We start from the raw sequence: 13,388 nt of genomic DNA on the forward strand, positions 1-13,388 counted from the left end.
TGCATTGTTTCCCGAATAATTTAATTCAAATCGGCTATTAATTTATTAAAAAATCATTCAAATATTACTTTACAAAGTACGTTTCAAACGACATTTTGTGTCAAAAGATACAACCATCCCATGCATGTATTATACATATATATACAGACGTGTGTGCCTTCAAGTTGGCAATACGTATGCATCCACACACCCGTCCGCTTCACATGACAGTATAATAATTAATTGAAAACATGTACGCTATATCGAAGAATTATTCTCAGAGCTTGCAGCGATCGTCGTTTCAACATTAACAGTATTTATACATACAGATATTATATCTGCATAAGGTAACCGTGAGTGACTACGACCTTTTAAGGTTTTGATCCTCTTTCGTAATGATTGCTCATATTTATTTATTTATTTACCGTACTTCTTATCAATGCGTCAATTAGCCTGCAGTGTTTATTGCGGTTTGTTAATATATTAATTACCAAACGAAATTGCGATGTATACATAATTCTTTGATCGAACGAAACGATCGGTCTTCCATCATCGACGCGGTGATAAATTTTCTCGTAACAATGTTATCGACGAATAGAACAAATCGCTCCGTTAGCACGGAATTGTAGCGTTATTGATCGCGAGAATATCAACCGTGTAAATATTTCTCCCGCGCATCGCGGAGTTTTGTAATATAATATCGTACGCGTGTTAACAATCTCATTGTTAAACGTGTCAAATTAAACGATGTATAACGAGGATCGTTGCAGTAGAAGGAAAATACGAAGAGACCAACGCGGCAAGAGAACCGCTCCGGTTCGTCCGGCCAATGCCGAGTCCAAGGCTCGCCTTCCACTCCTCTCCACTTTTGTTTGTCCGCATAACGCGAGCATGTGTGTTCGTTGACACATACGTAAATTCATACGTGCGTACTTATGTCGGTGGTGTTGCTGTGCCACGGTGGGCACAACCAACCAGAGAGCGACGATGCTGACCGTTTCATAAAGCCTTCGGGAAAGTCAGTCTGTGCTTTAGACGTTCGTCAAGTGGCCGTAGAGTGAGATTTAAACCGACGAGATCCAACTTGCCGATCCTTCGATGATAAATGATTTTTTTTTTTCAAGATAACGCGGCTTAGAACGTTCTTTGAGGAATAACGAAGACTCGATAAAAATTTTTACTTCGCTTTCGTACGTTTAAATCATGCTGTACGTTGAAAGAAAGAAAAATGTGACGGAGTGATATTTGTTTGGACGATAATTATCTGAAAATCGAGTGTGTCACTGCGGTGCGAAAGTGTGCAATTTTTCATATATTTATACTGTATGCCAGGGATAAAAAAAAATCTTTTCAAATCGTGGCCAAAATGTTTTGTGTGTGTGTTTTTTTTTTCTTTCTTTTTTTTTTGCGGTAGGAATTTAAAAACTAAGCTATTGATGTTTCAAAATTTTTTTTCATTCGTTTGATTCTTTTTTTTTTTTTGTTTTTTTTTTATTTGCTTCAAAATTTGTATAACTTTTAATTAACTTTTTAATCGTACCTTAAATCGGCATAGATTTTGACTAGTTTTAGGATACATATTCGCGCGTATGTTATTATACATATCTTTACGTTATTTTTACATCGGTGTGATAGATTTTATAATTAACAATGTTTATTCAATATTTATGCGTAAAATTGACGGTTGAACGATTTATTACAATCTAAAATTTGATTTTGAATTGAGTGTTTCTGAAAGAAATATCCATTCTTTTCCTTTCGTTTCTTTTTCGATACATATTAAATACGAGTCAGTTTTAAACAGTGTTATTGATACTCGTGTATAATGGCAACTGACGTATAATAATCGTAATTCATTCTCAAAAAATTGACAAGAATTAATTCAAGATTTTGTTGTTTGACGTGTAAATGAATGATAAACACACAAAAAAGAAAAAGAAAAAAATCTACAATGTTGGCAAAAATAATAACAAAAATGTTGAAGTTAATCGATTGAAAAATTTCGAATTACTCGCTGCGTGAACTTATTATAATTCTTTGATGATCGCAAAAACTACTCGAGTTAAAATGAAACCATAAGTATGGATTTAAATAAATAAACTGGATCCGTCTAAATCTTATTTGATTCAAGTATTAGTTGTTGCAGGAATGTTTCTCTTCGATGATATGAATAAACGGCTACTGTTGCAGTTACTAAATTATTAACGCGACATTATAGAAGCGGAAGTGAGCGACGTCCATTGTTTTCTTACCTTCCTTACAGCGGTTGGTAAAAAGAAAAAAAGAAAAAAGAAAGTGAAAAACCCCATCGGCTAAAAAGGCGCCGGTTTTGCGAATCGCGTCATTAACGTGCCTTAAATATACCCGCACGGAATATTAGATTATTCATATAAACACCTCCTTCGTGCAGGTGAATTTTAATTGAGTCTCATTAATTTCAAGCCGCGCATCGGGCGCGCTTTTACACCGCGGGAACTTCAAAGGTTTTGAATTTTTTATTAACCGCGTGAAAAGCGTTTCTTCATTACGTTTCAATGTCGCAGAACGATTTTGTATGTAAAAACTTTTTTTTATTCATATCAAAAATTTACCTTTGTAAATATATAATGGTGGTTTACTTCTTTCTTTTTTTTTTTTTGTATTTTTCTCCTCTTACGTATCCATCGAAAATTTAGTTTTTTTAGCCTCAAACGAAGATTCGTAAAACCGGAACACGGTAGCAAAATTCTAAAACGCGACACATCCGGTTTGAATTTTTCAAACGCTCTAAACGAAATATCTCGAAAACTATACAAGTTGAGAAGCTGTTTTTGGTTCCTTTTTGTAGACAATCAAATTTTCTATAAAAAAGGTCCAGACTACTGTACACCTAAATCTTCATGTTGTATTCGATAGGAAAGTTTAGAATTGACTGCGATGAACAAACGAATGAAGATGCTTATTACCTTGTAAATTTTTATCTCAACCGTGTTGTAAGCGGATACAAACAATGTCTCGTCATTTTTTAAAGAACATTTGATTATATACAAAATGAAACCAAGAACAGTTTCCTGACTCGTGTAGTTTTCGAAATATTTCGGTTAGCGCGTTTGAAAAATTCTAAGCGAACGAATCACCTTTTAGAATTTTTCTACCAATTTCGAGTTTCACGAGGCTTAGTTTTACGCCAAAAACTAACTTTTCGAAGGTTACGTAAGAGCAGAAAAAAAAGTTTTCAAAACACCACCCTAACATGTATCTACATTTATATCGTTTGTGTCTATAAATTGTTTATTTTCACACTTTGAATCGAGTCTCTTTGAACGATTACAGTATCTAAATACAGCTGTATCATTGTAACGATTCGCGAAGCGTTTTGCGTCCGCTTACTGCCTACTTCCTTTTCCTTGATACCATGTATCGGATTAGTCCGAAAATCCTAGCGATATACAAGAGCCGAAGCAATTAAGTTCGCAAGGTCGATTTCGCCATCGTAACGCCATGATCGCCCATATTTGGTCAGAATTTATTACGCGCAAATACCCAGCGGCTATAATACACAATTCTATATAATATCTCGTTACATTTCTCTCATTGTGTATTATATTCGAGATTGCCTTACATATCGTATATATATACACACACACCGATATAGCAGTGGCTCGCAATTTTGGCTTATCTGTCGCGATTCGTTAAAAACATGAAATATTTTGCTAATTTCCATTGATTTTAAGCAGTACATAGTCGAGTTGGCAAAATGTGAGAAAGTATTTATTTATTTTTTTTTTTTTTATTCTGTACGTACATTAGTTACCGTGAATTTCAGACAATTTCAAAGTTTTTATTTAAATCCATTGTTACAATAATTATAGTCACACTGATCTCAACCTCGTTTCTATCGTTCTGAAATAATGTAACAGTATCGCCTTGACTTATTTACGCCCACAATATACCTACCGATTCTCTTGATCTATTGAAATCTATTTATTTTACGTTATACTTTGATGTGATGATTTTTTTTGTAATCTGAAGTGCGAATCGGACGAAATCTGTGATTGTACACGCATCGTATGTCTAATAAAGTGTAGATAACGCCGCATATGCGATACAAATAAACACGGTTGACTTCGTTCAATGCAATTTATGCACTCTCGCGGATAATATCGGTCAATTGTCTTGTTTTCGCCCCGTTGCGATCGGAATTGCCGCGATATGACAATAAATTTTCATCAATAAACTCACAATTGTATGACGTTTGTGAAGCGAATCGTCAATATGAAATTGTCTTTTGCAGAGGACGCATATTTATGTTCTCGAAATTAAAACTCCTGCTTTATTTTTTAATACAACAACGTTTCAACTATTGTTTCTTTGACGCAGACTTTTCAACAACAACGTCGCTTCGAATCATATTCGTATTCATCTCGTACTAATTTTTATCAACGCGATAACAACGGTTCTCAATAATGATGAAATCTTTATTTTTTTTTATTTATCCACGATTCAACTTTACACACGTACGATGCGAATTAATAAATACAGATATCGACCGTTTTTTGGCCAAGTTATTCACCCGTGTCTCTTACTTTTATCACAGTTGTGAAATTATCGAGGAGTCAATTATACAAACTACATGGTTTTTCCTTACGAAATTCAATCTTTTCTTGAAAGTTTTCATAAATATTTCCCGCTTGATTTCAGCACTAAAAAACAAAAAAAAAAACTCTTCTTCTCCTCGTCACTTTCGTGTCACATGCAACGATAAAAAGCTTTCATCTTTCCTCGTAATTTCTTTCTTACGATTATTTAACTGCTTTATTGCAGTGAAGATTCGATTCTTTGGCAGGCTTACGGCGCACATTGAAAAGCATACTTACTCTCACTCAGGCTATACGGTAATAAATAACTCGTTATCCGTATACCGAACCAACAGCCACTCGACACTCGGCTGCACTTGAGAAAAGACCTACAGACCTACATTCGTTACTCCATCAATTTTCTCTCGTTTGTAATGTACATAAATCGAAGAGTCGTTTCGTGTGCAGTAAATTACGATAATCCGTACGAGTTTCACTTGTAATACGTAAAATTTGTTCATTAGCACTGCAAAACTTACCGTCTATTCCATCTAGATTTATTTTTATTATTTTTATATTTGTTCTACTTCGTTATTAATTGTTGATAATCATTTATCACTTCCTGTCTGTTCTGACGTTGCTCGTACAAATTCTGGCCATCCATAAATCGTCCTTTGAATGTTTTTTTTTTTTTTTTTTTTTTTCTTGTCGGTTAAACAACGTGCAATCATGAAATACTTATTAACCCTTTGAGTCACACATTATTGCACCGAGTCAACTTTTATAACAAGTTAGTATTCTATGGTTTTTGGGGTCGCTGATTACGAATCTGAAATTAGGATTCCAAAATTCAAGATGGCGGATCCAATATGGTGGACGGAAATTTCGAATTTGATCTAACAAGTTCAAAAAAAAAAAAAGGAGTCTTTAGGCTCGTTGATTGAATTCGCCTTATGGAGTTTTCAAAATCTGATTTCAGACTCGTAATCAGCGATCCCAACAATTCTTGGACAGAGTTTTTTCTCCGGATTCGATCGAATTTGAATTTTTCGTCGGTCAAATTGGATCCGCCATTTTGAGTTTTTAAAATCCTAATTTCAAATTCCAAATCAGCGATCCCAAAAACTTATAATTTATGTGAAATACGTGCATGCTTCTTCAATTGTCCCGATTTTTTTCAATCAATTTCTTTCTTAACAATAATAATTTAAATGATATCGCAATAATTACTATTCAGTATTGAAAACCTACTATTATTTTATCAAAAATAAATTGGTGGTAAGAATACTTACCGCTACGACTCAAAGGGTTAAACTAATCGCCTGCGATTAGTTTGATCGCGAGTCGTAAATCGACCTTGCCAACTTTGTACCACTACCTTGATAACCCGCCATTTTTAGGGTTCCGACGCACAGGAATTTAATAATAGAAAACTCATCGTGCGAATGTACGTAATTTTTTTAGACGTAAGTTTTTGTGATCGAAAAAGAATTAGCACGTATATCGGCATCGGGCATATTATGACGGCTGTTTACGCTTTATTGGGCAGTATAAGGCTTGTATTCGTAATCATTCAATCTCTTGTTTTCGAGACCTTCGTGCATCGTACAGATGACGACGACGACGACGATGACGATGATGATGATGGAGTTGTAACGACGGGTACGAAAGCTTCGTTTAACTCGTGTCACTTCCGGGTGTTGAAAGGAATTGTGTTGGATTCTTTATTTGGCGAATAATAGATTGAGAATATTTTCGAAATTCTATTATACCTTTGTACTCTTGATCGCGTTGTCATTGAATTTTATGAATATCCTTTTATTTATTTATTTTTGTTTCTACCGTTACTTGTAACACTCTGTTGATGAACCAGTTGTTGCACTGGAATAGAAGAACCAGAACTTGAAACTGGTTCGACTAGCTGCAGGCTTGGCTTTCGAGAACATCCGTTCTGCCGTATTAACGTTTGCATCGCGAGCACTTTTGTTACTTTGTTTAATCGTATACTTTTGCCAAAGATTCCTCGAATCTTAACAACTTTGCCAATGATTATCGAAGTAAGTCGAGAAGATTAGTATTTAGTTGATCTAAAAACGACTTGAATGCTTGCGCTCAAAGCTTCAATTTACACACTATTTATCCAAGGCCGATATGTTCCACAAGGTATTTTACAAAAACGATAAAAATAACCGGAACAAATGTGTCTAATTTTAAACATGTAGAGGTTATAAGCTTCCTGACATCCAAGTGTAAAGGTCGCAGAAAAAGAAGATATGTTTTTTATCGTTAATATATATATATATATATTTTTTTTTATTCCCGACAGTTATCGTAATTTCATTTGAGGAGTAGAATAAAAAACAACTCAGCGAGTTCCTCGCGTAGTTTGAAAATATTTGATCTTCTTTGAGGATCCTATAGCAAGGAGGCTTAGGCACAGTGATTTGGTTTAAATAACACGCGAGTGAAGAGAACCGGGCTTAGGCATTCTCCTGCAGTCGTCTATTTTAAACTGTATTCATGACCTTTTACTACTCGTAACAACTTGAAGAGAGACTCTGTGATACCTATAACTATACTATACCTACGCGGTGCGAAGATGCCGGTACTCTACGTTGCTCTCGCCTCATGGATGCCAAGGTAAGGTATTCGAACATGGCTTCAACATTTTTTGGTTCACGTGAGAAACGTTCGGGGAATTGGAAATATCGAATTCGAGTCGTGTAATCGTTAACTTGTATAAGTACAATACTTGACGTTATCTCAAATTCGTCACACTTTATAACTCTTTACGAAAGAAGATTTTTCGAAGCATATAGCGGTTACATTTATTGACCCTTCTGTATCCGAAGCATACATTTTTCTTTGCAATCAAATTCAAGGAATCTGGGTATAGAAGGTTTCTCGAGGTCGTTGATTTCAAAAATGAACTCAGATCTGAGAAATTTTCAATATTTAAAATGGCGGATAGGATCAATTTTTATATTTTAAGTCCGCGATATTGAATTTTGAAATTCTGACCGTCGATTCGTTTTCAGCGACCCCAAAAACCCACGATTACAGAGAGTTCCGCTATTCTAGTCCCCATGACCTTTCCAGAATTACATTTAATCTGCAAAAGCAGGCATTTTCAATACTTTGATTATTTATAGCGCTCACTATATTCGCGGAATCATCGTAATCTCTCTTAAAACGACAACATTGACATCTTAGAAGGCCAATTGTGTAAAACAAAAAAAAAAAAAAAAAAAAATGCCAGCGATATCTCAAAACTTGAATTTAAATCTTGAATAACCGATTCAAAAAAGGTGTCTCAAATATATGAGAGACTGTGCGGCAAAGGGTTAATTATTCATCTTTGCGTGATTATCTATCAGCGAGTCGAAGTCAGTTTGAAAAAGGACCGACGCTCCTTCAGAACTAATTCGAATAAAATTGATCAATCGTACGATTTGAACTTCAATTTTGTCGATGTTTGAAAAAAGTCTAACAACGAGATGTTTATACGTATATAAATGAACATTTTCAGCATAACATTTACATTACACAACAAACGGGGTATTTCGACATGAGCTGATTTTGACACTTTGGTCCTATTTAAGGGTAACAGCTGATCGCTGAGACAGTTGTGTCACACACAGTCTTGTGCAGCAGTGCCAGTATTTTACTGCAACGTGAACGTACGTGTATAAACGTACGAAATTATGCAATGTACAGAAGTATGGGAGATTCCAGGCTGCGTGCAGCACAGATTTCACAATAATTCTTCACACGGGTTTTTATTATGTTATACGCTCGGTAATTAACAGTGCGTGAAATCGCAGCTGCACAACATCTGCAGCATTGCAACGCCAGGTACCCTCTTATTATTATTCCGCATTGAAGCGAATGTTATTATTAAACGTGACCGGTCTCTGCCTAAAACCAGATTCTAATTACTCGGGCAAGCAATGCAGGTCCGAAACACTCCCGAGTATACGTGTAATGTAAATGCAAAAACGTGCTCGTTTCACTTCCGAGATGAAATTTATATATAGGTCCAATGTGTATGTTTGCCCACTTCTGTAAATCCTCACCACCTGACCTATATACCTAACCGGTATAATCGACGCTCACTTTGTCTATTCTGAATTCTCACACGAGTTTCCCAAGGCCTTTGGCCTTTATCCAAAAACCATGAACAGGGTGGTGACAGACCGGGAAAAACGGGAATAGTTTGGGAATTTTTTTTTTCTATCAGAAAAAGTCAGGGAAATGTGATAAACAACGGGATCGGGAAACATTTAGGTATTTTTTTTTTTTTTATAATTTGTTATCAAACCTCAATTATGCTTCGTTAATTAAAATTCAATCAAAATAATTTAGGGAAATGGTGTGGTTCGTTTACATGAAACGAAGCGATAATGCGTATTTCCGAATCCAAATTTATATATTGAACGTCTACAATTTCTGGAACTTTTTGTCATAGGAGCCGTTCAACATTAGCTAAGCTTTGTGAAAAAATATTAGGGAGTTGTGAATTTTTCATTGGACAAGACAGGGAATTTTGTTTGAGCAAATTTTTCACCACCCCGATGATGAAGACGATAGGATCAGGGACAGAAGAGGAACGAAATGGTTTTCCTTGTTTCTAGAATATAATTTTACACATTATTCTCTCTGATTCGAGATCAAGTGACTTATGTGTTCAAGCTTGCAGTTAGCTTTGAAGTTTTCCCCGCATATATATAAAAATAATAATTCTACGATTGTGTAAAAAGGAAAAACCGAGCGCTTTGATCAACGTCTTTTTCATCAAAGTCTACTTTGACTATTTTGTCCGTTAATCATACGCTTATATGAGTCATCTTATCTAGGAATTCAATAATCTTCCCTGTCGGTAATAATGTTTGAACAGAGTCGTTTATCGACTAGTTATCGACTGAGTAGTGCGTGATCAAATTCGCCACTTACTATATTCAGGGTATCTACCGCTTCTTAAATATCCTCAAATCCTGGAATTATTCTGGAACAAAAAATTAAAAAAAAAAAATTTTTTTAAATTGTCAATCGAGTCCTGACAAATTTTTATCTATCCTGAAAAGTTGACATAATATATTTTTGATTGAAAACAGTGAAATTTCAATTGTACATAACATGCCGTTGGATTAGTCCTGGAATTTAAATTCTCGATCGCAGTAGACAACCAGTATATCACAGTCCCTTGGGTTTACAGTTATTTAGAAGGTATAAACTGCGTAGCTCACTAATAGTTAACATCGCAACACTGTTCACACGTTCTTCTTTTTCAACTTTCACGCCGTTTCGTTTCTTTGGATATATAGTACGCGAGAGGCTGGTGCCTCGTTTTTTTTCCGTTTTTGCTAGATATTTCACCTGGGTACACATATTCTTGTGTTCTTATCGATGAGCATAGTCTTAACGCAATTTTCACCGCACATCTCTGGAAAAGATGAACCTGGACAAAATCTAACTTCACCAATTTCCGTCTTTCGAATTTACCGAGGGATTACTATTACGCGCCAAATGCTGTATTACGTATTATAAACACACATGCACGGCGAGTGGAATTACAACTATCAAAAATAACTTGGGGGCCATTTCGGAATACCGTTTGAATCAGGAGAACGGGGAAAGTTGGGAAGCGAGTGACTCATAATCACTTCATACACGTTGCGAATTGGTAACAGGTTGACTCATGTTGGAATCATGAGCTGAGTCGGATGGTAAAGAAGGAAACCGTCCGACAGTATACTACAGATTCACATTTCTAGACTGTTGGGAATAATTTGTCGTACCTTGCAATGTTCGGTTTGATTTGATTTTCGACATTGACTTTTCACGGATGTCGCTTAAGGTTATACTATAGTCTAAGTCTAGTATAATTGAATGTTACTTGTTCCGACTATTTATTATCAAAGTCTACGCATCGATGTTATGCCTGATAATAGCGAAAATAAGGGACATTTTACTCAGTCGGTAAATACTGACTACAAAGCATCCTTTTAACGTTGAACACTTGAAGTATCTTTCGATTTCATCCGGCAGCTTTTTGGCACCGGATTTATTTTCCCATCTTCAGTGCCAGATCATTACAAACATTAATTACGATCGGTTAATCGTTTATTCAGCGTTTTGACGTATTGCGCTGTCACTGATAAACCGAATCAAAGGTTGATCCTCTTCGTTTCGACCTTGGAGAGATTCCGTTGGGTATGTAACACGGTGGTTGTTTTGCGTTGGTCTCAATCAACTCGTCGGTCGAGTTTAACTCAATTTACATACTCAGATTCACAGGTCCTTTGACCCTAATTGAAAGTTTGGTTAAACCCGTTGACGACTAATTGTAAGGTCAGCTCCGCTGCTTCGAAGTTGCTGAGATAACTTTTTATAAATAACGTTCCATGGATCTTCGGCACGTGGTATTAGTCACATCAAGGTTGGCCCTGCGGAGACCTCTTGCAAGTTATACGGCTGCTGGAATTATACGTCCGTTTAATATCCATTCTGTATACTTGAATGGAGTTGGTCGTTCAATCCTTGGAAGGATGGTTAATTTTAGACGTTATTTAACCGCGTCAAACGATTCGCTTCACGGTCGGCGTTACGAACGCGATAATACAAATTACGAGCTCTCTTTTACACCGTATGGATGTAGTCCGATATTGAAGGTCCGGGCCTGAGGCTGACTTTTGGAAAGAAAAAATGATGAAATTTGAAACGCAATTTCCTACCTTGGCTATTGATAAACATTCGTCAAATCGGTATCAAGAAACTAAGCAGAAGTATAACAAATTTTAGAAACTCTTGTATCTTTATAAATTGTAATAACATTTTGCCATTTTCTTTTTTTTTTCTTCCGAAAGTATTATTTGTTATTCGTTTAGTGAACGCAATAAAATATCCCACCTTCTCCGCCAACTTCGTAGATTGGCGAGAAATTGAAAGAAAAAATAGAACGTGAATAATGTTGGACAGTTTCGATAGATTTTATGAAAGTTTTATTTTCTCTTTGATTTTTTTTTTTTTTGTTATTCAGCAACAAGTAAAAGTAGAATGAAAATACTTGTGGTTGAAAATTTTTTGGAACTATTCCTAGATTAGCAAAGTGTAGAAATTACACGACGCAATTTTATTCACTAATTAGATATTCTGATGTGCACTTGAAAAAAAAACGATAATAATAATCTGTAATTTGTATTCAATCAGTATGGCATTTAATTCTAATTAGCATCGAAATTCTTTCCAATTAAAAAATCACAATTGTTGGGAAAAAAAAAAAAAGAAGAAAAACGACAATTTTTGTAATCTCTATCGTATTTCGATTCTAATTGTAATTTACAGTTGTAATTTATCACTAACTAAGCATTGATAAATTGAGGAACTACATATATTATCTTGAGTTCCGACGTGTGCAGTTATATCGTTACACATGACACGAGTGAAGTTATAAATGAAAATGAACGTATTCGAAGCGAAGATTACGTGGCACGTGCACGTATAATTATACATAGTGCAAGTTTATTTTAGATAGGTGCGGTTTATATAAATGTCCGAGCTATTTTAGCGAGTTTTCTTACCGAAAATTCGTCATTGTACAGACACGACGTGGTTTATTATAATTTTACAACAACTTTCTACGCTGCACGCTCGATCGGTATATCGCCGGTCTTTTTGTTTATTATCCACTTGGCTGGGTAACTTTGTATTTTCTGCGTTATTTGTTTTCGGCATTGTATCCTCCCTTATAAACATAATCACGCGCTATTTAAGTTGAGGAACGTGACTACGGCTACTAGAATCTGTACGAATATATATTTGGTACTATTTCATATATTGTTTTTTTTTTTTATTTTCTCTAAGATCAACAGCTGATCGAATGTATTTTTGATTTTTATTCGTTAAAATTAACGATGGCTGTAGCATTCGTTGACATATCCATTCAAATTTTTAGACAGTTTATAAACGTATAATAAATTTTTACACTCGTTTTGGCAAACTAGAATTAAATCTTGAATTTCTAATTTAATCACAATTACAATATTTTTGCGCTTTAATAATACGCTTATTCCAAATGCTGCAAAATTATGGTTTTTTTTTTTTCCTTTTTTATTTTCTACTGTAATATACCTGAAATTCACAGAGTAAAGTTTCTTTGCACGAAACTTTGAAAAATAATCCTACAATATTTTTCATTTCTCTTCCCTGTCACCCAAGGTGCAAAATAATTTACAGGTACATTTGAATTCGTGTTTGAGAATGTAATTTGACTTTTAACATCGAGGTCAATGTAAAATCTATCCTGGGACGAAGAATTGTAAATTGTTTCAAAGTCACAGTTTCGGTTATGAGTAAAAGAGAGGGACAGAAAAAAAAAATCGAACATGAAGTTTCGATCGACCGTCAAGCTTGATTGAAAACAATTCCAATAGTAATGATTGAAGAATGGCACCTACAGTATAAAGCGGTTAGGTATATTCGGCCACATTTTCAACACTTTTTACCCGCAAATATACAGCGAAGGTCTCAGTGTCATTTTGAAAATTGATTGTCGATACTCATATAATTATTATTATCGTCGATTGGAGTTTTCAATTACCTAATCAACATCAGCGACGACCAATAAGCTAAAAATAATCGATGCATCGATTAATCGGGTCCGAAAAAACAAATAATTAAACACGGCTCGATTGAGTCGGGTAATAATTAACCGATTAATCGATTATTTCGTACTTTTGTGAAACGGTGCATTTGAAACTAAAGTTTCGTAATTTCGTTACGTGGTATTATAATACCGTAAAAGTTTTTTTTTTTTTTTTTTGTGACAATTTCTAGTTTTATTGAATCTACATA

The 13,388-nt window shown here is 35.0% G+C and overlaps 1 protein-coding gene across 7 annotated transcripts in view; it reads left to right on the top strand.

Moving 5' to 3' along the window:
* The window catches only part of Doa (Darkener of apricot), a 47,969-nt gene that overhangs the window by 13,532 nt on the left and 21,049 nt on the right, over nt 1-13,388 (top strand). Inside the window, exon 1 of one of the 7 annotated variants that reach the window (XM_046616581.2) lies at nt 6,903-7,175. The exons of the other annotated variants lie outside the window; for them this stretch is intronic. Within the exon in view, the coding sequence (XP_046472537.1) occupies nt 7,135-7,175 (41 nt within the window). The 5' untranslated portion in view covers nt 6,903-7,134. Of the gene's footprint in view, nt 1-6,902; nt 7,176-13,388 lie in introns of those variants that run through there. 7 annotated transcript variants of the gene reach the window in all.

This window comes from Neodiprion pinetum, chromosome 1 (genome assembly GCF_021155775.2).
Source record: "Neodiprion pinetum isolate iyNeoPine1 chromosome 1, iyNeoPine1.2, whole genome shotgun sequence".
Classification (NCBI taxonomy): domain Eukaryota; kingdom Metazoa; phylum Arthropoda; class Insecta; order Hymenoptera; family Diprionidae; genus Neodiprion; species Neodiprion pinetum.